Source organism: Anguilla rostrata, chromosome 14, assembly GCF_018555375.3.
Source record: "Anguilla rostrata isolate EN2019 chromosome 14, ASM1855537v3, whole genome shotgun sequence".
Taxonomy (NCBI): Eukaryota; Metazoa; Chordata; class Actinopteri; order Anguilliformes; family Anguillidae; genus Anguilla; species Anguilla rostrata.
In genome coordinates, this window is record NC_057946.1 from 29,013,099 (window position 1) to 29,037,578 (window position 24,480).

The 24,480-nt window shown below is 45.1% G+C and overlaps 1 protein-coding gene across 12 annotated transcripts; it reads left to right on the forward strand.

The window, feature by feature from the left end:
* The first annotated feature begins 665 nt into the window (after positions 1 to 665).
* On the forward strand, positions 666 to 24,021 carry LOC135239227 (endophilin-B2-like). Of its 12 annotated transcripts, XM_064307744.1 has the most exons (14): positions 666 to 852; positions 3,803 to 3,944; positions 4,466 to 4,477; positions 7,172 to 7,300; positions 7,947 to 8,080; positions 8,188 to 8,280; positions 12,025 to 12,087; positions 12,375 to 12,431; positions 14,444 to 14,467; positions 16,031 to 16,120; positions 16,543 to 16,643; positions 17,001 to 17,015; positions 17,201 to 17,423; positions 20,607 to 24,021. In XM_064307744.1, exons 1-14 carry the CDS (start codon positions 790 to 792, stop codon positions 20,712 to 20,714), a joined length of 1,254 nt encoding a protein of 417 aa, XP_064163814.1. In that variant the 5' UTR covers positions 666 to 789; the 3' UTR covers positions 20,715 to 24,021. The 12 variants fall into 12 exon arrangements, with proteins under 12 accessions (XP_064163814.1, XP_064163816.1, XP_064163817.1 ...); XM_064307746.1 differs by lacking the exon at positions 17,001 to 17,015; XM_064307747.1 differs by lacking the exon at positions 12,375 to 12,431.
* The last annotated feature ends 459 nt before the right edge of the window (positions 24,022 to 24,480 follow it).

Sequence of the window (24,480 nt, forward strand, 5' to 3'; positions counted from 1 at the left end):
AAGCAGTCCTGGGTTTTACATTCTTTTGTCTTTATTATTTTAGTTTGTTGTTTTTGTTTATGTTTTTTTCCCTGTGAGGGGGGTGGGTGAAGATGTTTATTTGTTTGATTTTGTGTTTGTGTGGGTGTGCTGTCTTTCTCTCCATGTGGCAACCAACTGTTTTAACTGGAACTGTAGCATCTCCCTCCCAGGGGTGTCACGCTGTTTTTAAAAATAAAATAAAAAACCATTTATTAGGCCTAATTAGATAAGTATGATGTTTAATTCGTAAGAAGGCCTACACCTAGGTAACCTAATCTGAAATGTTATGGATGGGACTTGGTATATGGACGTGTTTCCATTTCTTTTAGGAGGGGTGCTAGCACAATACGAACTAATGTTTAATTTAATCACCGTGGAATAAATATGAATTTATATAGGCTAAATTATTTTATTACATGGTAGGCATAATGCATCTGACGGTGCAAGGATAGACTGTAGACCTCTTAATAATTCACGATAAAGCCTAAAATGAAACTAAGAATAGCATTTTTTGTATGTCATGCACGCGTTGTGCTTGCAACCCGACGAATTCATTATAATGTCAGACAGTACGCTTTCTTTTAATTATCATAAAACCTTCGCTTCAAGAGCGCTCCTTTAAAACTAGGCCAAACAACCGATTGTCGAGTCCACGGATGAAGCAGATTAGCGTCGCTCTGCCCTCTTCAACGCTGATTGCTGTGGGAAAACCGAGACGCGCAAACAAGCCGATGCGGTGCGGACGCTGCGGACAGATTCTCTGACACCATGGACTTCAATGTCAAAAAATTAGCTTCGGATGCTGGAGTCTTCTTCACACGCGCGGTCCAGGTAGATATGATCGTGATCTCATTTTGATAGCTAGTCGTTTCCCTCCCCCCTGCCTCGGTTGCAGCATTATGACCACCGTCGCTAACGTCGGTTCATTTAATTATTTAAACAGCTACAAGGCAGCCCCGCGATGGATTAGAAATGTTGTTGTGTATTTCGTTTTATTCCAGTATCCCTTTGGGGAATACATTTCCGGCTTCGCATATTTACATGCTTGGTTTTCATACTCTCGTTTGTTTTTCCGTGGATGTTGGACGTATCTTTCATTTTATTTAGGTGTTACTTAGAATGAAACAACATAAGCCAATAAAAGGCCGGCTCGCTGGGTCTATCTATTATGTATGGCTGTTCTCGACAGCGCCCAAAGACGCATGTGACTTGGTGACTGTCACCAAAGAGACGCAGTCTTACATAGCCGCTCCGATGCGCTTATGACTCCCGTTACCTCCAGCATCATGTAATCACATACCAGTATCTTCTAAACGTAGCAGCACCTGCAGACGTATTTTGTCATTATTAACTGCGCGTTTGGAAATTGGAGGATATGGCGATATTTTTTCTAGGAGGTCACCATATTTAACATTTAAGTAGGCTATACAAACTCAAAAGAAAGCTAATTCAGTGAGAGCACGTTGCACTTTTAATCCATTCGGCCTAGTTCCATACAATCGGACTGTACCTTTATTACACAGGTTTTAATTTAGATAAGTGAATTGAGTTGTTTATTTCCTTTGGTGCAAATGAAAACTTAAGTAAAAAAAAAAACTTTACACGAGTAATAATAAATATGACGTTAAAGACATACCATAATCTTAAATAAAGTTGTCATATATCGTAGATTACAAACCCTTAGCATTCCACGACTGCCTGAAGCCGCAGATGTCATCAGATGCCGCTGATCTGCCGTGGTGATACTCTGCCAGGCCCAGGCCTGTATTGCAGCCGTCAGTTTCTGTTTGCTTCAGCAAGTGAAATGCATGCTCAGTTGAATTAAAATCATGCGATTGACTCGGCCAAATCAAGAACATTCTATTTCCTTCGTCCTGAAAAAATCCTTGGCTGCTCTAACAGTGTATTTGGGGTCATTGTCCTGCTTCAAGGTGAAGCAGTGTGCAATAAGTTCTGAGACATTTAGCTGGATCAGAACAGATAAGATATTTCTGTGCACTTCAGAATTCATCCTGCTGCTGCCACCACCAGTCACTTCATCAATAAATACAAGTGAGCCAGTTCCAGAGGCATACATGCGGCCATACATGCCCACTATAACACTACCTCCACCATGTTTCAAAAATGAGGGGAGTCTTTTGGATCATGAGCAGCTCACACTTTCCTCTTTCCATAACTTTGGAACGGGTTAATACTCATCTCATCTGTCCCCAAGACTTTGTTACAGATCTATACAGTTTTAAAAATCTACTTTTTTCTTTTTCTTTTTATTTATTTTTTTAGCAAACTCTAACCAGGCCGTTCTATTCTTGAGGCTTACCAGTGGTTTTCATGTTGCAGTGAACCCTCTAAGATTATGCTGGTGTAGTCTTCTCGTTGTGGTAGTCTTTGACACTCTTATACCTACGTGCAGAGTGTTCTTGATCTGTTCGGCAGTTGAAAAGGGGTTTTTCTTCACAATAGAAATTATTCTTCAGTCATCCCCTACAGTAGCCTTCTGTGATTTTCCAGGCTGTTTACTGTTGCTGGGCTCACCAGTGTATATTTGCTTCTTAACAATGCAACAAACAGGTGATTTTGACACATACAATATTTTGGCTATGTCTCTGATCAATTTATTAAGATTTTTCCAGCCCACTATGGCCTGTTTTACCGACATTGGCACTTATTTGGTCCTCATGTTGAGGGACAATGGCTACAGGCTCCAAGTACAAATTCCGCTCTTAGAATCAGCTCTAGACCTATCGTTAGCTTTCGTGTGCATGAACTAATGATGAAACGACTTACAGCTTAGCGGTTACTTTTGGTTTTTGTATAAAAGTTACTTTTTCCAGCATGTTTGCTGGAACACATATCTTACTCTTCATAAACATGTGAAGACCAAGACAATAGAACCTTCCCTTTACATATTTACTTTAAACGTAAGAGTGCGGTTCAGCTCTGTGTTTGGCGTGGCTAAAGTAAACCAGATCTCTTGCCTGGAGTCTGTTGGCTTTGGCCACTGTAACATTTTGCTAGGAATCACTGGAAGAGAACATTTTCTCTGGCCAGACACTCCAGGCATAGATATAGGCTATATCCAGAGGTGGAGATCAAGGAGCTGATTTTTACACCCCACAACCTTCTAGTTCATTTCCAATCTCAACACATGCCCACATACAGTGCACCATGACACACGCAGGTTGTACTAGCCATGTATGGTGGCCCAACACTGTTGCTTGGCTTTCTTTGGTGCTTCCATTCCAATTCATTTGTGCAAAGAGAGTACTGAATCAATTCACATAGATTACAATGGCAGTGCTCCACATGGGAATTGCTGTGGAGGGGGTGGTCTCACACCACTCTTTTCCCTGCCAGCCTGTCTCACCTGTGGGCACATTTTGATGAAATATATTCTGTACAGTATCTATGTCATAAAACAGCTTTTCTAGGTTTCTCACTCCGAGCACCTGCCCCTCAAACGGTCTCTGCACAGCCCTGGTCAAGTGTGCCCAATACCCAGGCATCTAGTCACAGTCCAATGTGTGCATTCTACAGTCTTATTCCCTCTGCAGTTCACTGATATACAGAGTGAGATAACTTTTTAAAAAATGCGATGGTGTGTTTTAATTGGTTAGTAACGTGCTTCTTTGAAAGTTCTCAAGAATCCTTGCTGGCTCCTGCATATGTGAGTTTGAACTATTTCATATTGCTTTTGGACTCGGGTTTGGTTTGCACAGATGGAATTACAGTTCCCTCTCATGGTTAAGCACAGTGGTCCTCTTTCTCCTTTTCTCCAAAGTTCACCGAGGAGAAACTGGGCCAGGCGGAGAAGACTGAACTGGACGTGCACCTGGAGAACCTGATGGCCCGTGCCGACTGCACCAAGAACTGGACCGAGAAGATCTTCCGGCAGACCGAGGTCCTGCTACAGCCCAACCCAAGTAAGGCCCCGCCCCCTAAACCCAAACCACACCTCCCCTAGAGGCCGTACCCCCAAAAACCGGCCTTCTCTGTGTGCTTTAAGAGCTTAGATCCATGTCAGGCCCCACCCCTGCTCTAAACCTTTTCTCCTCCGTCAGCTTTACCAGCCTAACCCAGGGAAAGCCCTGCCCCCAAAACTAACCACACCCTTAAACCCACTCTAGGGGCTTTGCCAAACTTGTATAAATCCCCACTCCTATATACAATCTCCCCATAGGGCTTTACCACTCATTTATGAGTGAATGAATGAATTAATGAATGAGTTCTGAATAAGTCCGCCACATTAATCTAATGGAACTATCCTTCATAGTTTATCAGGCTTGATTATTATGGGCATTGGATTGTACTTTGATATGAAAAGCTAGGTAATCCAGTTAATCCTATTCTTAATGAGAGAGAATACAGTTCATTTTTAAAAAACATTTTGTCTGAGAATGTGAGGGAACTCTAACCTTTGACCTCTGACCCCTCCACGCTACAGTTGATCACACGGGTAAGTCCTAGTCTTGGTGTCACCACTGCCAGGCTCTGTGCAGAGATGCTTTTAGGAGCATGGTGTTAAACTGGAATGGCTTTCTTGCATCACAGGGCAAAACCAAAGCAGTGTGGTGTTGCGGGGGGGGGGGGGGGGTGTTTACAGTTGGTAAGACTGCATTCTTGAAGAACCTCGGAGTGCTGATCTGAGCCCAGGTTTCCTCTGTCCGTATCCCAACCTCATCCATTATGAGCTAACAGGCTGAACTGATTCTGGATCAGCACTGCAGTGATGCGTTCCACAGTGGCCAATTTAGGGCTGAGCGGTGCTGGGAGTCCCACGGAGCGGGTCATAATTACCCCGTTACTCAGAAAAGGGCACGGCCTCCCGGGAGAGTTCCGGTCGGCACGGTAATAGCGACTCCTCTCATTGGTCAGGTGCCTGCGGTCTGCCCGCTCTGACTGCGCTGTCCGTCGGCGCGGAAACTGCGCAGCTCAGTGGGTGGATCGCAGAGTGAAATACGGTGGCTGTCAGCACAGCGTTTAAAGGGCCTGTGTCTGAGTCCGCCATCAGGGGCAGATGGAGGAAACCACAACAATGGGCTGGGCATGTAGTTAGGGTGGGGCTTTGCTTATTAGGGTAGGTGAGAAAAGGAAGAAGATGGGGAATAAACTGTGTTTGTAAATCAACGATTGAAAGGAGGAGGGATGGTGTTTCACTCAAGGAAGTGCTTGGAACAGGGACGGATGCACTGCAGATTCCTAGGAAACAAAGTAATTACACATCCCTCAGGTCAACCGGAGAGACAGAGAGAGGGAATTTGGGGGAGGAGGGACACAGTAAAGGTCAATCTGGGGACTGGGGAAAGGGGGGTGGAGAAAGATAGGGGGAGGGGAGTAGTGGCATGTAGTGTTTGAGTTCTCAGACAGCCAGATACCAGCTAACACCTGTTCTGCTGTAGACTTGTAGCTCTTGATAACCTGCTGTAGCTGGTGGGGATTATCAAAGTCTGAGACTACACCCCCCCCACCCCTCACCCTCCACCGCCCATGGTGGGAAAAACATGCCCCCACCCAAACATTGTCTGCTATATCCTCACTCAGGACTGCTTCTGCCTCACATCGCAGTGGTGCAGTCTTTCAAGTGCTTTTCTGTCCCCTGCTGTGACATCATCATCCGGGGGTTCGTCACCTCCCATTGTGACATCATCATTGAAAAGCTTGACCCTGCACATTGATGCTCATGCTGAAGGCACATGCAAAAATAAATCTGCAGCCATTGTTGATGCAGGGTTTTATTTATGGGGGGGGGGGGGTATTTCATTTCTCTGGAGAATTGAGAGAGGCCCAGATGTTGTCTGAGTGGATTTAACGCGCCCTGCAGTGTGGTCGACCACGGCCACGATGACTCCCCTCTCTCCTCTCTGCATCGTGGCCTGGCCTGGGGGCTGCGAGTTTCTGACCTGAGTCTGACACAAAGCCTCTGCAGGTGTCTGCTGAACATCAAAACCTGCAGCATGTCACTCTGATTCAAGCAGAGCCTGCGCATCTCCCATATTACACATCATCCTTTCCGGAAAATTAAGCCGACAGCTGTTCAAAGGCATCGTTATGAGTGACAGCTATCAGGCGTGCATGTGTATGTGTGGATGGATGGATGTGTGTGTGTGTGGGTGCCCGTGTGGGTCTGTGTGCGTCTGTTTGCACGTGTGTGTGTGTGTGTGTTTGAATGTGTGTGTGTGCATCACGCTGTTTATGTAATGTTCAAAGGAGGCTTTGAAGCTTTGAGCTAAATCAGCTTCAGCAGTGGATGAATCATCCAGTCCCTTCTGTGTGCTTTCGCTGTTTTAAATGGAGGCTCGGGTGCTGTAAACCCCACTCCCTGCGGTCGGAAAGTCTCAGAAATAAACCTGTTTGACTATAAGGGCACCCTGTGAGAATCCGTATAAAAGCGGTCCGCCCATACAATCTCAGAATCAAACTGAGTTTGGGATGAACAGAGAAGTGTTACAGGGGCTCTCTCTCTGAACCAGGTCTCCAGGGAGACGGATGACTGACACAAACCAGCACGGATAGCCCTGCCCCCCTGCATGCTGGTCGCGGTTGTTCTGGGTCCATATTGATGAAATGTTTCAGAACAGGAGTGCTGATCCCAGATAAAGTTTCCCCAGTCCACGTCCGAATATCGTTCATAATGAACTAAACGGTGAAACTGTTCCTAGATCAGCATCGCTGTGCTGAGATGCTTTATGAACATGGGACTCTAGTCAGCGGTGCGTCTGCATTGTTAAATAACTGAATTTAAGGACGGACACTCCTCCCTGTGACCTGGCAACAGCAACATGTCACTGAGTCACTGTCCACTCTTCCCTGTGTGATGCAGTTTCTGCATCCCTCCTCCCTCCTCCCTCCTCCCTCCTCCTCCTCCTCTCCTGAGTGTTCCAGTTCCTCTGGTTTGGGGGGTTTACCACCTGCAGGCTGCAGAGCATCGGTCCAAATCTCCCCCCCCACCTCTCTCTACCATCTACATCTGCTCAAACTCCACCACCCATCCTGCTCCTGCTGTTACAACACCACCGCACTGCTAATGTTATAAAACACACACACACACACACACACACACACACACACACACACACACGTCTTAGAGGGGTATCTAAGACAGGCCACCTCCCACTTTCTCACCCCTCCCTTCTCCACCGCGCCGGTCCAGGTGCCCGGATCGAGGAGTTCTTCTATGAGAAGCTGGACCGGAAGGTTCCGTCCAGGGCCACCAACGGGGAGCTGCTCGGGCAGTACATGCTGGACGCGGCCAAGGACTTCGGCCCGTCGACGCCGTACGGTGAGCGCCGCGGCTGGTCTGTGGGGGCGCCGCCCCGTACGGAGGCCGCATGTGATTGGACAGCTATGTTGTGCAGCTGGGAGGAGGACGAGAGGAAAATTTAGCAAGAGAAAAATTCCCTGCAGTTGGTCAGCCAATTTCTTCACCTTCCTGGTTTTGCTCCCTATAAGTAAAGTCTGTTTGTGTTTGTGTTTGTGTGTGGTGTGTGTGTGTGTTGTCGTGTGTGTGTGCTGTGTGTGGTGGTGTGTTGGTGTGCATGTGTGTGGTGTGTGTGGTGGTGTGGTGGTTTTGTGTGTGTGTGTGCGTGTGTGTGGTGTTTGGTGTGTATGTGTGTGGTGTGTCTGTGTGTGTGTGTGTGTGTGTGGCGTTTGGTGTGTGTGTGTGGTGTTTGGTGTGCATGTGTGTGTGTGCATGCGTGTGTGTGTGTGTGGTGTGCGTGTGTGTGTGTGTGTGTGTGTGTGTGTGGTGTGCGTGTGTGTGTGTGTGTTGTGTGTGTGGTGTGCATGTGTGTGTGTGTGGTGTGCTTGTGTGTGCGTGTGTGTGTGGTGTGCGTGTGTGTGTGTGTGTGGGGTGTTTGGTGTGCATGTGTGTGTGTGCATGCGTGTGTGTGTGTGTATGTGTGTGTGTGTGTGTGTGTGTGTTACAGGCAGTACTCTGATTAAGGTGGGGGAGAGCCAGAGGAAACTGGGCGGGACCGAGCGGGAGTTCATCCAGAGTTCGGCCATCAGCTTCCTCACGCCGCTGCGGAACTTTCTGGAGGGGGATTGGAGGACCATCTCGGTGAGCCTGGGGGGTTCAGGGTTCAGGCTGTCTGGGTTTCGGGCTCCAGGGTTGGCTGACCTGAGGGCGTAAATAAAAGGGCGTTTGGTTTGTGTGGCCCTGCGCAGAAAGAGAGGCGGCTCCTGGAGAACCGGCGGCTGGATCTGGACATCTGCAAGGCCCGCCTGAAGAAGGCCAAGGTGGCTGAAGCCAAAGCCTCGGTGAGCTTCTGCCCTCCTCTTCCTCTGCCCTCCTCTTCCTCTCTCGCGTCCCTCCCTCCCCACTCCTGTCTGTGCCTCTCCTTTATGTTGTTTTTGGTGTCATTATCGCAATGTTTTGTTTCTTTTTGGAGTTATCTCGCTCCCCGCCCCCACCTCCAACCCCCGATAGTCAGCGACACTTCACATTTGGGAGGTTGTTTGTTTGCAGTGAAGCAGATAACATCTTCCAGATTTTCAGTTTTCTTCCATAGACTACTTTTTCTTGTTTACTTTTTATTTCGGTTCCCTTGGTTAAATCTCTCGGTTTCCATCTGCGTGGCTTCATTCTTGTGTAGTGCGTTATTCCCAGTAGGAGACGAAGAAGATTTTTTATTAGTCTATTTAGTATTGGGAACAATCCCACGATACAAAACGAACAATGGAGACAGTCCGAAAGCCGTTTGTCACTGAGTTCTCAGAGTGCCCGCCCCTACAGCGCGTACATGTTTGTATTCCTCAGCGGTCACTGGGAAACAGAACTGAACACCGTTAGAGAAAAAGGAAAGAGCAGTTTTTCCAGTGTGGCATTAAAAATTTCATTTCATCCCCAAACTTTATATTTCTTTAAAGGGGCCATGAAGCACTCCGTAAAATGATATGGCCCTGCATTCAAATCTGTCTTAGACATTACTAGACTGCTGACTTCCAGTAAGCTCAAGGAAAAAACAAAATGGAGAACCCAGGTTGGGTCCCTTTTTGTTGTCCTGGGATGCTCAAAGGAGTATTGCCAAACAAAACTTTTCAATTTAGCTAGCCCGCAGCACAGTGATTGCAGTCTGGTCAGGCAATTAAAATTAATACGTTTTGCTCAGTAATACTCATTTGAGCATCCTTGGGCAATACAGATGGATCAGCTTCAGGTTTGAATGCGGGGCCTTATCTTATCTAAGATAAAAAGCAAATGAACCAGAATCATGTTACCTAGCGCTCCACATCGCCTGCAAACGTGTCATGAGCTGCCGGTGTGAAATGTCGCCCCCTGCTGGCTGTGCACTAACATGTCTCTTTGTTGTCCCTTGTACAGTGTGAAGGAGATGTGAGTATCCCTGTGTGCCTAACTTTGCAGTGATCCCTCTTTCATCTATTCTGCTGCTTTTCATTTTTCCATTTGACTTTTTTCCTCCTTTGAAGAACTTTTTTTCTCACAAGATTAAAAACCCCACCCGTCACAATTCTTTTCTACAAACCCAAAGTCAAACTATTGCTTTCCAAAGGAATGTTTCCCGATAGAGAAGGAATAATTTGTTTGGAAGGCAGATGGTTTGCAGAGGTGATCCCCAAAGTGTGGGTCCAAATCCAGGCCTTTTCACTCCTCTGTCTGGATCAGTGCTAAAACAGCTCATCCTGTTTGTTCATCTGACAGAGTAAGATTAAAGTGAGTCTAATCTCACGGTGAGATTTTAAGATTGGACAAAATTAGTTTTTTAAGATTATAAGAGTGAGTCTAAACTCACAGTAAAATTGTAAAAGCGAGTCTAATCTCACAATGAGGTTACAAAATGAGTCTCATGTCATAGTAAGATTATAAAAGTCAATCTAAGCCCACAGTGAGACTATAAAATGAGTCTGATCTCACAGTAAGATTAAAAATGAGTCAAAACTCAGTGAGATTAGAATGGATCTAACTTCACAGGAATATTATAAAAGTGAGTCAAAACTCAGTGAGATTAGAATGGATCTAACTTTACAGTAAGATTATAAAGGTGAATCCAAGACCACAGTATGATTATAAGAGTGAGTCTGACCTCACATTAATATACAGTGAAATCCATAAGGATTAAGAAAGTGACACAATTGTGTTGTTTTGGCTCTGTACTCCAGCCCGCTGAGTTGGAAATGAAATGGTGAATAAGTTAAAGTTCAGGCAGTGCTTTGAGTTGAGAGCATTTGCATCCATATCAGGTGAACTGTGTAGGAATTGCAGTCCTTTTCGTACATGTTTCCCCCATTTTAGGGGACCAAATGTAATTGGACAATTGGCTGCTCAGTTGAGGAAAGCGAGGAGAAAGAAAGGAACTTCTCTGTGGCTTGGGTGTGTGTAGGCATGCGTGCCACCGGGACTGGCTCGCTTTGTCGACGATGAGCGGGATGCCTTCTGAAGTGTACGGAAGCATCTTATCTGCTTAGATCCCGCCGAAATCCCCCAAAACTCATTGGATGGCGCTTCACCTTGCAGCAGGACAACGAGCCCAAACACAGCACTATAGGCCTGGCAGGGCATCACCAGAGAAGGTACTCAGCACCTGGGGATGTCTAGGTCACAGACTTCAGGCAGTCATCCAATGCAAAGGATTTGCAATCAAGTACTAGACATTTAAGACTTTATTTAAGATTATGTACAATTTTCCAATTAGATTTAGTCCCCTAAAATGGGGGAACTGTATATAAAATGGGCTGTAATTCCTACACGGATCACCTGATGTGGATGTCTGTGCCCTCAAATTAAAGCTGACGGTCTGCCCTTTAACCCCGTATTTGCTGTTTCTCTTACAATCCCATGTGCTGGAGTAGAGGGCCAACGCAACAAAGAATGAGTCGCTGTCCAAAAAAACAGAGAGAAAGCAGGTGTGCTGAACAGAGGCGGAGTTGAGAGCTGGAGAGGTTGCTATGGTCACCGTGGCTTCAGGTGGAGAAGGGTGGATCGGCCGTCGTTATCAGATCTTAAAATCTGAAAGCCGAACAGCGCTAACCAGTTCTGTTTGTTGGGGACTGCAACAGGTGATAAATCCTAGAAGGTCTGTGTGCAGGCTGCGTTCTCACGTGCGCTTAGGGCGTGCTGCTCTGCTTCAAGCGGCCTGCGATCATATCTGAAGGGGCGTGGCCGTGATTGTGTGGTTCGTGACTGTGTTTGAAGTGGTGTGTGACTGAAGTGATGCGTGACTGTATTTGAAGCGCCGTGTATTTGAAAGGGTGTGTGACTGCATTTGAGGCGGTGTGTGACTGTGTTTGAAGCAGTTTGTGGCTGCATTTGGAGTGATGTGTGACTATTTGAAGTGGCATATGACCATTTGAAGCAGTGTGTGACTGTATTTGAGGTGGTGTGCGACTGCATTTGAGGCTGTATGTGACTATATTTGAGGCGGTGTGTGACTGTATTTGTAGCAGTTTGTGACTGTATTTGGTGTGATGTGTGGCTATTTGAAGTGGCATATGACCATTTGAAGCAGTGTGTGACTATTTGAGGCTGTATGTGATATATTGAGGGGTGTGACTGTATTTAGTAGTTGTGACTGTATTTGTGTATTGTGGCTATTGAGTGATATGACCATTTGAAGCAGTGTGTGACTGTATTTGAGGTGGTGTGTGACTGTAATTTAAGTAGTGTGTGACTGTATTTTTATTGGTGTGTGACTGGTTTTGAAGTGGTGTGTGACTATATTTTGAGGAGGTGTGTGAGTATGTTAAGTGGTGTGTGATTGTATTTGAAGTGACGTGTGTCTATTTGAAGCAGTGTGTGACTGTATTTGAAGCAGTGTGAGATTGTATTTGAAGCAGTGTGAGATTGTATTTGAAGTGCTATATGACTGTATGTAAAGCAGTGTGATTGTATTTGAAGTGCTAAATGACTGTATTTGAAGCAGTGTGACTGTATTTGAAATGGTGTGTGACTGTATTTGAAACGGTGTATGACTGTTCTCAGTCTGTATGACCATGCTTGAAGTGGTGTGTGACTGTTTGTTTCCTCTGCTCCCCCATTATCCGTAGGCCACACCCGATTTTCAGGAGACTAGACCCCGAAATTATGTTCTCTCTGCCAGTGCATCTGCGGTAAGGAGTCACACACACACACACACACACACACAGACACACACACACACATACAAAGAAAGCAAGAGACACTCACACACAAACATTCTGGTTGTATCATTCACACATTTGTACAGACACACATGTACGCACACAGTTTAAGGAAACGCATTCACTTAGTTTTTCACTGGCATAGACCACTGAATAATCTCTCTTAATGTGTTATATTCTGTATTGAAATATAGGCACTTCTGTATATTATAAAGGGGTACATTTTGAACTTTGCCTCCTGCATTTCAAACATGCAGCTCAGCGACTTTGACTTTGGAGACTCGTCCACAGGGGACAAAGCCAAAGGAAGGGGGGTACGATAGTGAGCGTAGAGCCCCTGTTAGATGTGACCCCAAAGTGTCGAGTCTAGACCACGGGATACTCAAATCTGGTCCTCGAGGCCAGTAGCACTGCTGGTTTTCATTCCTATTCGGGGAGCGACGTACACCTGACGCACATGCTGAGTGTCATTTCTGGACAATCGGTGACATTATTGGACTAGGGACAGTGGGACAGAAGAGAAAACCTGCAGCACTGCTGAACTTGAGGAGTCTGTCTGAGTATGATCATTAGATCCTGTTTAGCCAACAGTGAATTATTCAGTGATTTAAAAAAAAAAAAAAAAAACCCTAGAAAACTGTACATTAAATCCCAATTCCCATATAACCCTTCCAAAATCCTGGTGACCCCAAAAGTGAGTCTCTGCCCCATAGATCCTCATCCCTCCACCCTTTGAACTACAGTGCCCTCTGTGGGACATAACAGTGAATTCTTCCAATGATTTTCCCTGATCTGTCAGTTTAATGGATCTGCCCAGAACATAGATAACCTATTTATTTAGCCTATCCATGTACTGTGACGCAGTTATCTTTGAGGTAAAAGAATAAAAGGAGAAGCATAATATGGTGTAGTGACATATATATTTATAGGGTCTGCATCTAGTATGTAGTGTAATTTGTCTTTGTGTTGCTTTGCCTGTTTTATTTTGGTTTCTTTTTTTGTGTCTGAAGTCTGAAATAACTCAGGGATACGAAATTCCATTTTTTTTTGTCTCATAGTTGTGTAATGATACTGTAGTGAGTGTTGACGATTAGGGATGTCCCTGGTTATCTGCGTTCAGACAGGGCAGAGGTAACCTGAAGCAGATTTCAGGATTTTCCTAAGGAAAATCTGATAAACATTTTGCTGGTGAACATTTTGGCTGTGCTGTACTGCGCTGTGTTGTCACGTCGTGCTGTGCTGTGCTGTGTCATGCTGTGTTGAAATGACTTGTGAGCTACTGAGCTGTGTCTGTTGTTGTGTTGCTGTGGTGTGTGCTGCTCTTGTGTGTGTTGCTGTCGTCTCGTTGTCCAGTCACGCAAAGTAGGTTATGGTGTACACGGCATGTCCAGAGAAGGTAGATCAGTGTGATTTATTATTCTCAGTACAGAAACCTGAAGCCGTCCCTGTTATTTTACTGAGGGCAGCGTGGAGCCAGGCCGGTTCTGTTCTACCATCACGGATGCTGTGCTGGTCCCGACCCGCCCGTGTTTGGCCTTCCTCTGATACACTGGCGCTGCTCTTCATCTCTCCATCTTCTTCCTCTTCAGCTAGAGCCCTGACCCTCAGAAACACGTCTGCACAGAGCCGTGCCTTAAAAGTCAGTTTGGGCCCAAACACGACTGCAGCTAGCAAAATATACAGTGCCCTCTAGTGGCCCACTGTTGCCACGGCCGTCTGGTCAGGGCTTCGGCAAATCAGCACTACATTGGTCCACTAGCAGGCAGTTAAAGTGATGGCGAATGGATGGGCTGCGAGCAGACCGCTGTAAGGCTGATTTGTGAAGTGCTGGCGGGCGGATGCTGGGTGGAACCCTTGCTTGCTGGGGAAACTCTCTCAGCGGTTCTCCCTGGACCGTGTGTTCAGAGAGCCTCGTCTCTGCATGCTGCTGTGAGAACTGGTTGCGGTGGTGACTGGCCTCTCCCATTTCCGACCCCGAGGATCCTTGGGAGGGGGTGAAAACTCTTTAATCAAATTTTTAATCAAACCCCAATCTCAGTCAATTGCAAGCGCTTTTCCACAATGCCGATAACATTTTGAGTTAATTTGTTAGCTATTGCGACAGATGCCAAATTGTGTTTGTGAAGGAAGAACCCGACATTAGCATTTAGATATGGACCAATGATTGTTGATTGTATCCATTTGGGTCCACCCCCCGCCCCTCCCAGAATTCTGAGGAAATGGAGGGTGTGCTGATGTCTTGCCCGTTGTGATGTCATCAGTGTGTGACTGGTAGTCTGAGAATGCAGCTCTCACCCCTTCTCTTGTTGGCATGCTGCTTTCACAGCTGTGGAGTGAGGAGGTCGACAAAGTGAGTATCCCGGGCAGCTGCTTCCGTTAGAACACGCCTTCTCCCTGTGGCATTCAATCCCATCTCTGCGCTGAGCTGTGAACAGCTTATGCAAGCATCATAGTGGAGTATTTTATTATATGTGTATATATTTTGGCTTCGTTTATACACCTCATGTATTTTTTTATTATTTTTGAAACAGGAAAGTAAAGTCTCATTGCGATCTGCATACAGGTTTTTTGATTTTGCAAAGCTATTTTTTATATCTAATTTTAATTATTATCTTTATATTAATTCTGAATGTCTTGCAGAAGATGCCACAGTGCGGGATTCCTATATATAGAGTGGCCCCCTTAACTGCTGCTTGCAGCTGTATTCTAGAAGTAGTTTTTTATTAATGATAAGAGTTTGATGGAACAGATTTTCAATGGGATTGTTTACCATTTAAGCAACCGTTAGAAGATGTCCTTTATGACAGAGAAAAGTTGTTATGTCAGGTAAATAGACATGTCTCTGTTAGAAAGCAACACATGACAGAAGTTAGAAGAAACCATTTACTGTTTTGTCATTTTTTAATGAATATGAAATAACAAAGTTCATATGCATCATTTATTCAAACTGAATTTCACATTTCTGTTATTTATGTGCAAAACCCAAGAACAGCACAGGACTATGTACAAGTTATTAAATTACTAATTTAAATTAGATTATTATGATGATAATCAGCAACAGTGTGAAGATGATGCCCATCATGCACTGGGGGAGGGCATACATAGCAGCTCAGCTGGAAATAAAATGTGTATCACCCACCGCGCCCCCCCCCCCCCCGCTCTGCTCTGAATTTCCAATTATATACATAAGCCTGTCTCATCTGTACAGCACCCCTGTTCAGGTCGGGGTTCAGGTTCAGGTCTATTCAGGTGAGCTTAGACAAACATCCTGCTCTTCCCCTAGTGTGTCTCCTCCAGAGCGCTCTGTCAGCCCGTGCCCTTTGCCCTTTGCCCTTTGCCCTTTGCCCTTTGCCGATAGAGCTGCACCATCGCTATTAGCGTAATTACCATAATGCTGCACCATTAGCATAACGTTCTTTCACTAAGCTATCCACTTATACCGCAGCGTATTTTTACTCAGGTACCTGCCTTGGCAGTCCCCACCTGGGATTTCCACCTTTGACCGTTGGGTTACGTGCACAGTTCCCTAACCGCTAACCGACCCTGCCTGTCTGTTTGTCTTAGTGTCTCTGCCTGTGGGTCTAATTATGATAATGATGGGTTTTGGTACTGCCGTTCATCTCATGACCTCAAAGTGCTCTACAGTAAAGGGGGGAACCTCGCCCGAACCACCGCCAATGTGTTTCAGAGGCGAAGTTTGTAAACAATTACAAACGTCCTATTCTATGCAGTAAGTCTCATGGGATCTTTACTGGGCACAGCGAGCTAGGGCCTGTCTGTTTGCCCTGACGCTGTATGCGCGTTTGTGGGCCTGTGTGCCCCGCCTCCCTGTTTGCGCACCTGCCTGCCCACTGATGAGGTCACTGTGCCCACTCCCTCTCCCCCCCCCCCTACCCCCCACCCCCACCCCCAGGCAGAGATGGAATTGCGGGTGGCGCAGACGGAGTTTGACCGGCAGGCTGAGGTCACCCGGCTGCTGCTGGAGGGGATCAGCAGCACGCACGTGAGTCGCGTGCCCACGCACACTGCACATGCTAACTACAGGCTCTGTGTGTTTACACATCAATAAACACTTAACCTGCCTGTACGTGATTACTTGCAATTACTTACATTTACACTGTACATATAATACACTATAACAATGTTGGGAGCGTTGTGTTTGGGAGACGGTTTTAAGCGTTTTGTGAGAGAGTGTTCTGGAATATTGGAAGTATTCATCTTTAGAATGTTCCAAAAGTTTGGGATAACTGTTTGAGAATGTTGCAGATTGTTGGGATAGTTGAGTTTTACAGTGTTCCATAATGTTGGGATAGTCGAGTCTGAGAGTGTTCCGGAATGTTGCGATAGTTGAGTTTGCGAGTGTTCTATAAGATTGGGTCTGGACTAATTGCTTGCTGTGCTGTGTCCATGTTTCTGTCCTGCCAGGTGCACCATCTGCGCTGTCTGCATGAGTTTGTGGAGGCCCAGGCTGCCTACTATGCCCAGTGCCACCTACACATGCTGGAGCTGCAGAAAGAGCTGAGCAGGTGAATTGGGAAGCTGGAAGTCAGATTGTAAAGTCATCTGATTTATTCAGTGTACAGGCAGTATAGTACAGTAGTCAGGGAACTTTGATGTTTGGTTGTATATATGTATATAAAAATGAGATGTTGCCATTTCTCAGGATTAATGTAACCTATAAATTGTAATTGTTCTAATTGTTCCCTTGGTCTCTGTGTCAGATTTTAACAACACAAAATGCACTAAAGTGTCATCTCCTGTGGGATATATTATCTCTATGGGATAATCTCCTGTGGGATATATTATCTCTATGGGATAATCTCCTGTGGGATATGTGATCTCTGACTCCATGCCTGTTCCTCTCCCTCAATCTCTGCTCTCAGTTCTGATGAAGATGTGTAAGTACAGGTCTCTTAGCCATTGTGTGTCTTCTAGGAAAGAGCATGAATTGCTTAATTGTAGGTGAAACTTTGTGTGAGTATTTGTGTGAATGTATATGTACACCTGTATGTTTGTGTATATGTACGTCTCTCTCTCTCTCTCTCTCTCTCTCTCTCTCATTACCCTGTCTTTTGCTCCACAGGTTGCCCAATGCCTTTGCTGTGAATCCTTCCTCCCTGGCTGCATTTTCCAGCCCCTCCCCCTCCACCTCCGCCAGCCCTGCCCCGCCCACCCCCGCCACCTTGGAGACGGACTCGCTGAAGGGGGAAGAGGGGCGCCCCCCCGCCTCAGGCTCGCGCAAGGCCAAGGTGCTCTACGACTACGACGCCGCCGACACCAGCGAGCTCTCTCTGCTGGCGGACGAGGTACGAACCCCCAATAACCTGGGTCCTGGGGTACCCCCCCCCCCAAGTATGTGTGCTGCCATTCACTACAGCCAGCCTGGAGATTAAAGCCTCACTGCAATCACAATCATCAGTTTTAATAGTTATAGTACACATCATATGGAGCCATGCTTTCAGCATTCAGAACTTTGACTTTCAGTCAATCACTCATTCAATCACTCAGTCAATCACTCAATCAATCAATCAATCAATTGTACATAACTGAAACCACTTTTGATAGGAGGGTGGCTTGTTCCTTATTTTTTCTGCATTGAAGGTTGCAACCATAGTAATTACTGCAACGGTCAATGTTACAACACAAGCTTTTGCCTCCTACCCTTTTAGGCCTGGATTTGAGTCCTGAGCAACGTCGGACATATGTTAACGCCCCAAATTTATGCAACTGATGTAAAGTTTACGCCTGACTGAACATCTGACATTAGAACTTAGTCCCAGTGTAAAGTTTTAGTGCAGCTGGCCCCAGGAGTCTGACTGTGGGGAAACCATGGGCTGTAATGATCTCTGGCCACTAGGGGGAGCCTTGTTCATCAGTCTGAACCTACAGCTGTGGGAAAAATTGGAACCACCTCGGGGGTTTATTCTACGGCATTTCTCATTGCATGCATGACCATGAGTTCACCAAGAGGGCGCCCACCCACGCACACACACCCCACTGCACACCCACACATTTCTACGACTCACACTTTTCTGATCGAGTATGAGTAAACCAATAGCCCAAACCTCCACATAATTAAGCAACCTAGTTGAGGCCTCACTCCACATTCAACAGGCGCAATTACCCCCATTCACACAAATGTGCAACACCTCATCGTGTTCTGTCATCACCTGTACGCGCAAGCGCACCCACACCCACTCCCACACGCACATACATGCACACACACAACACAAACACGCATACATACACGCTCTGTTCAGCCTGGGATGGGGGGGGGGTGGGGGGTGGGGGTGGTGTACATCTATGAGTAAATTAAACACAGACATCTACCTTGACTTCCAGCCCTTTGCGATAAAGCTGGCCATCTTAAATATTTCATTTGCATTAAATTAAGTAGGAGTCCACGGAACATCATACAGTGCACGTACATTTTTTGCATTTTGAGAGTTGTCTCCAAATAAATGTCCTGAATGATAATATTTTTGGTTGGAATTCAAGTCAAATATGGTCAGTAGTTCTCGAAAGAATGTCAAGTTAGATTTTACCCAGACGCATACCCGTGAACCCTGAAGCGGAACGTTTAATGTGGTGTCTTAATTTTTTTTTCCAGAGCTATAAATTTTGTTATTAAGCTCATACTGTGATTGGATGATAATCATTTAATGGCTAATAGTTTTTCTAGTAAAGATCTAGGGACCTTTTGCTGGAAATGCACGGCAGTTTAGTGAATGGGCCTTCGTCCATTTGCCTTTTTGGTTTCTGAGGAAGAGTCTGTTTTGGTTGTCTCTCACGCGCGTGGTGACGTAGGGATCTTTTCTTTTCACTGGTGAGCCGGCGCGTGACTAAGAGCCCCACGTTCACTGATAGCGCCCAGACTGACTCAGCGAAATGAGTCAGGGACCGTTTGCTCATTGCATTTGCAGTCACTTTCTCATGTTTATCTTGACTTGGGTTTTCTGGATTTAAATCAAGTGTGTCCCCTCCATATCGACATTTTCTCTGTTATGAGTGGGAAATCGTAAAGATTACGGGTGTGTCTGTGAATATTTATTTCCTTGGGAGTTTTTTTTTCTTGCTTTATTGCCATGCCAAATGGCAGTAAGCCAAAAAAAAAACATTAGTGTGTCCTGCACTGCCAATTTAACACCACATTGTATTAGTTTACACACACCTGTAAAAAGAAATACTGGGATTGGAGATGCCCAAATGAAAAAATAAAAAAAATATTAAAAAACAAAATTAAAAACAATGATGAAATCAAAGACAAAGCTTTGCTGCTATTGTGGTGTTACTTGCCAACAAAGCAAGAAAAACAGGAAATGGTGGAAGAAACAGCCAGAAGCCCAGCAGGAGTTCAATTTAGGCTCAAGTATGTTTGTCATATTTCGAAAACTCAAAAAAAAAAAAAAAGTATTTCTGAAGCCGATGCTCATAATTTTGGCGCTGGGCGGTGGGCGATCACCTATTTACAAAATTATACACTGACTAAAACATTTGTCTTCAGCAGCCTTATCTAATGAAAATATTTATGTGGAAGCTGGTGCGTGCAGGCGGGCGCCTGGCTCTGGGTTGGGGAACTCTTGCGGAACAGTATCCAGCCCTGCCTCAGATCGGCTGGGTTAAACTCCCCAAGGCTCTCTGTCTCGACTGCCTGACCTGGCAAGCACACAGTCGTCTGGGAGACAAACTGACATTTACTGATATTAGTGTGACAGGTCGTAAATGTACATACTTCACCTTGTGTATTCTGACGCTGTAAACCGGTGAAGGGGTTCCGTGGTTGCAACAGCTATGAAATGAACAGGCTGACACCGGCAAAACCAGAGTCTCCTGGTGAATGCGCCGTGGTGTTTATTTTGCAGCGCAAAGGTGCGAAAACAACGAAACAAGGTTGTCCAAGCAAACGCTTAGCCCCACCGACCCCAACTGACGGTGGTCCCTCCCTAGATAGCCGAACAGCTAAGCTGTTTCCCATCTTCAGATCCAAAAGCGAGGCAGAAGAGCAGAACAAAGCAAAGGGGAGCTTTCAGAGACTCTCCCATGTGAACATCTTTAGTGCCGCATTCTCTCTAAAGAGACTGCAGTGTTCCCCAACAGTGCTCTGAGATGTATTGCTCCAGTTGTTGGGCGTGCTGGGGGTGGACCCAGAAGCAGTTGAGTGGCATGTGTAACAGCAGGTGTCACATCATGCAATTGCCCTGTCAGCTTGCAGCAGTAACAGTGGCCTGAAACTATGTTTAACGCAGCGTGACTTCTGTTTATGAAACAGTTTGCAACATATATCTTATCTTGAACACAGCCCATATGTCAAGAACTGTTGCAGAACATTTTGCAGAACTGTTGTAAACAATGTTTTGTTCTAAACAAACCTTGCAGCACTGTTCCCCATGTTGTGTCACAGGCATATGCAAACTGTGTAAAATATATCTCCCTGTAGGGTCTTATGTGGTCAGTGCTTTGATTTACGTTTTTTGTTTTGTGCATTCCAGCTCATTACAGTCTACACTGTTCCAGGAATGGATCCTGATTGGTTGATTGGAGAGCGAGGTAACCAGAAAGGGAAGGTGCCTGTTACTTACCTCGAGCTTCTGAGCTAAAGATGGGAGAGGGAAGAAGGAAGGACGGAGGGAAGAAACCTGGGACGGACTAACAGGCTGACACACACATACACACATCTGTGCACTCGCATGTACACGCACACACACACACACACACACACACACAAATAGGCAAGCAAAACTGGGGAACAATCTTAAATATAAAAATAGATAAATGACAGAAATGGAAGTGTACCTAACTCTGGTGGTGAGGTGCATGCTTACCCACAATGCCCTGAGGGTTTATTTGTGGTATGCCCATAATGCCTCTACGGTTTGAAAGGATAATTAGTGACATACCCATAATGCCTCTGCGGTTTGAGGGGTTAATTAGTGACATACCCATAACGCCTGTAACTGTTTGAGGGGATTATTCGTGACATACCCATAATGCCTCTATGGTTTTAGGGGATAATCTGTGACATACCCATAATGCCCCTGCGATTGGGGGGGGGGTTAATTTGAGGCATACTTACCCATAATGCCTCTGTGTTTCCGGGGATAATTTGTGATGGGAGTCCTTGGCAGAGCCACACGGCTGGGTTTTGCTCAGCGGCTGAGATCTCACTGTCTATTGGGTGTGTGGTTATGATTTTCTCAGCAGTTGAGATCTGTAGTATAGTATAGTATAGTATAGTATAGTGTTAGATTTCACTGGTTTAACAGCAAGGCTATTTTCACTACACATTCTAGAATTTGCCAGACATTTACACGGTTTATTAGATTAAGGTTTCATCTTTGTGGTCTGAAGAAATCGAAGCCCTGCTATTGCTGATGCGGTCTCTTGGCTGTGGGGAAATTCTTGGTCACGGAGCTGAAAATGTATGAGTCATACACTTGATACTAGGCCATGCTATGAACACAGTTTCGGTTTTATTTAACATCTGTGTAAACATTGCGTGCATACAGTATATCTGTATATAAAAATATAGTATGTATATTTTGTCATTTATTTGGATTCTTTTGACATTGTTCTGTTGCACTCTGTGGTTGTTTGTAGTTTACTTTTGTTGAATTTTTTTATGCTGGGCTCAAACTACAACCAACAAAATTTTAAGATCGCTGTGCAGCTCACACTATCCGAAATTCTATTCTGTACATTTTCGTCACTCAGACATAGTGGTGCACATACTTCAACATTGTGGCACAGACGGTGCGTCGCTAACTACAGCTAACTCTTCGGTGGATTTTCGTCTTGAGGGATCTCAATATTCTGCTTTCTTGTGAGAAAAAAATGCAAAAATGTGATGGATTTCGTCAGTTGTTACCCAGAATAAACGCTACCTTGCTAAAGCAGAGACTGATTGAGCTCTGGGGAATGCTTCACGCAACAGAAAAATACTAACAAAACAAAACAAAATGAGTGTTGTGCCGCTGCTGCTCTGTCACTCCGATTGTGCTGTTGTCTTCCTGAAGAGGCAATGGTGTTGTTGCCAGAGGTCAACCAGCTTCTCTTTCATCTCATCCGTCATTGTAGAACCCGGGGTGCTGTTTTATATGAGGCCATGATGCTACTAGAGTGTTGTGTTTTATTTCCAGCTTGCACCACGTGGTTTGCCTGACCTCCGAAATTCGTCCCAGTCCGCTAAATCCTGGCAAAAATTCATGTTTTGTGAACCCAGCATTAGTATCCTTTTCCTCCTCCTGTCTTTTCTCATGAAAAAGCTTATCACGATCAAGGTACTCACATCAAAATATTTGCTCTGACTATCTTGGCTGATGTTACTTCCTGTCAATTTTCTTTTTGTCTGTTTTTTTAGTGTTTTTTTGTTCTTTAAAGGCATTCTATGCATACTATTCTTAGCCTGTGTTTACCATTAAATAAGTTTCCTTCGCCTTCAACCCCACCCACTCACACTGCATTAATTACCCAATGTAACATAGCTAGCTGGATAGCCAGCGTTAATGGTAGTACCCTGAAATGAGCAACTATGAGGAATAGTAAGAAGGTAGATTTTATCATCGCTTAATTAATTACATTGTGTTGAGCGTAATAGTGGTTTTATCGTTGAACTTTAAATTTGAAAATTTCAGATCCTCGGGAATGTCCATATAGTCACCAACTTCACACTGCCGGTATTGTTACTTACAGGTCCAACAGAAAACAAGCCAACTCCGTGTGCTTTTCATCCCTTTAGCGAACTTCAGCTTATGAGGAAAAGCAGTTCCAAGGTTAACTCTAGTTCTTGAACGAGCCTTGTCGGATTGTCTTTTTGCTTCGTTGTATCTGGAATTTTGCTAGCTAGCTTTGCAGCCACACCCTCCCCTCCCTCCACAGAAAACGGTGCCACACCTCAGAAATGTCCCGAACCTTTTTAGAATAACAAATACGCTACAGGTAAACGTGCCCGAATTCGGCTGATGTGCGTAAAGACAGAGATTGCCAGTGCATCAAAGATATGTCTTCAAAGCATAGTTATTTTATAATATTTTCAAGGTAATAATCCTGCATAAGATGCCTTTAAATATGTGATTGTGCAGTCATTGGCAAGCGTGTGCACAGTGTGGGATTCCCCAGCCCCACCAAGTTACAGCAGAAAGGGCTTGTCAGGCTTCTGTCACATTTGTGTCCAGCTGTCTTTACTCCCGATGGCATTTTTCCCCTGTTTTTGTTGTCTTGTTGAATAAGTTTTGTTTTCCCCTTCACGTAAGGAGAAGCAGAGAAATCTCAGGTTGTGGAGAGTTCAGCCTTCCCCTACCTGACCATTTTTCTTTGTCATTGAAATTCCCCCAAACGTTAAAAAGGTTGGGGTGAATGTGAAGTTTTCTTGGAGATCACATTATGTCACAATGAATGTTGCATGAATGGCCTTAGGATGATATTCGGTTTCGATCAGTGATTCGCAACGAGACTGGATGCGACTTGCAAAATTCCAAGACGTCTGATTGTAAACGTTCTGAAAAAGCATTACAGTTGTGCATGGTCATCTGTCCGTCATGTTGAGCAAATTTGCTATTTCAGCACTTCAATTCAAAGCATTCTTAAAATGGGTTTGGCACGCATTCTCCTCGATTCGTCTGAAAAACACACACCCTCCATGATTGTTAAGCCTGTTAAGTTAGTAAGCAACATGTCTAGTATGCTTTTCTGTGTCTTTGAGAGTACATATTTTGAAGAACAAAATGTTGGGCTGTTTGGGAATGTTCTCATTGGAACTTTACCTCAAAACCAAAGGGGAATCTAACTGGAATTTTCCCTAATATTCTGGGAACATTTTGTATTAGCTGGGTCTGCTGATGTCTCCATGTATATTGTCCTGCCTCTCTTGTGGTGTTGAACAGATAATAAAACAAAACTTTACTCTAATGCAGCTGTATATGTATGGTCTTGTGTGGGGCTGGGTATATTTAAAATAGGGGCGGGTCAGATCTTGTCTGAGAAGCAGGACGAGCAGAAAATTTTGTTCTAACCCAGCACTAAGACATCTTTAGCTAATAAATGATTCAGCTCATTCAGACCTTGATTTTGGATCACAGTTACTTGGTTGGTTGAATTAGGTGTTTCAGTGGTGTGATAGAGCGAAAACCTTCACCCGCAACATCTATTCTAAGATTGGGAATCACTCATTTTAAGTTATAATGTTTTATACTTCATCACAGATGCCAGGGATTCCTCTGCTTTCTAAGCCGATGGCTTCACATATGCAGTGAAGTTAGAGGTCTGCACGGGCATGAAATTGAAGCCCAAACCTGGCCCGTACCTGAGACCTTGAGACCCGACCTGACCAAGCCCGACTAGTTCTGCCAAATTTGAAAACCGAACCCG

Coding starts and splice junctions, on each gene's coding strand:
- LOC135239227 (XM_064307744.1), top strand. CDS start 790: ATGGACTTCAATGTCAAAAAATTAGCTTCGGATGCTGGAGTCTTCTTC. Junction 8,281..12,024: donor TGGCTGAAGCCAAAGCCTCG/GTGAGCTTCTGC, acceptor CATTATCCGTAG/GCCACACCCGATTTTCAGGA. Junction 12,432..14,443: donor ACAAAGCCAAAGGAAGGGGG/GTACGATAGTGA, acceptor CTGCTTTCACAG/CTGTGGAGTGAGGAGGTCGA.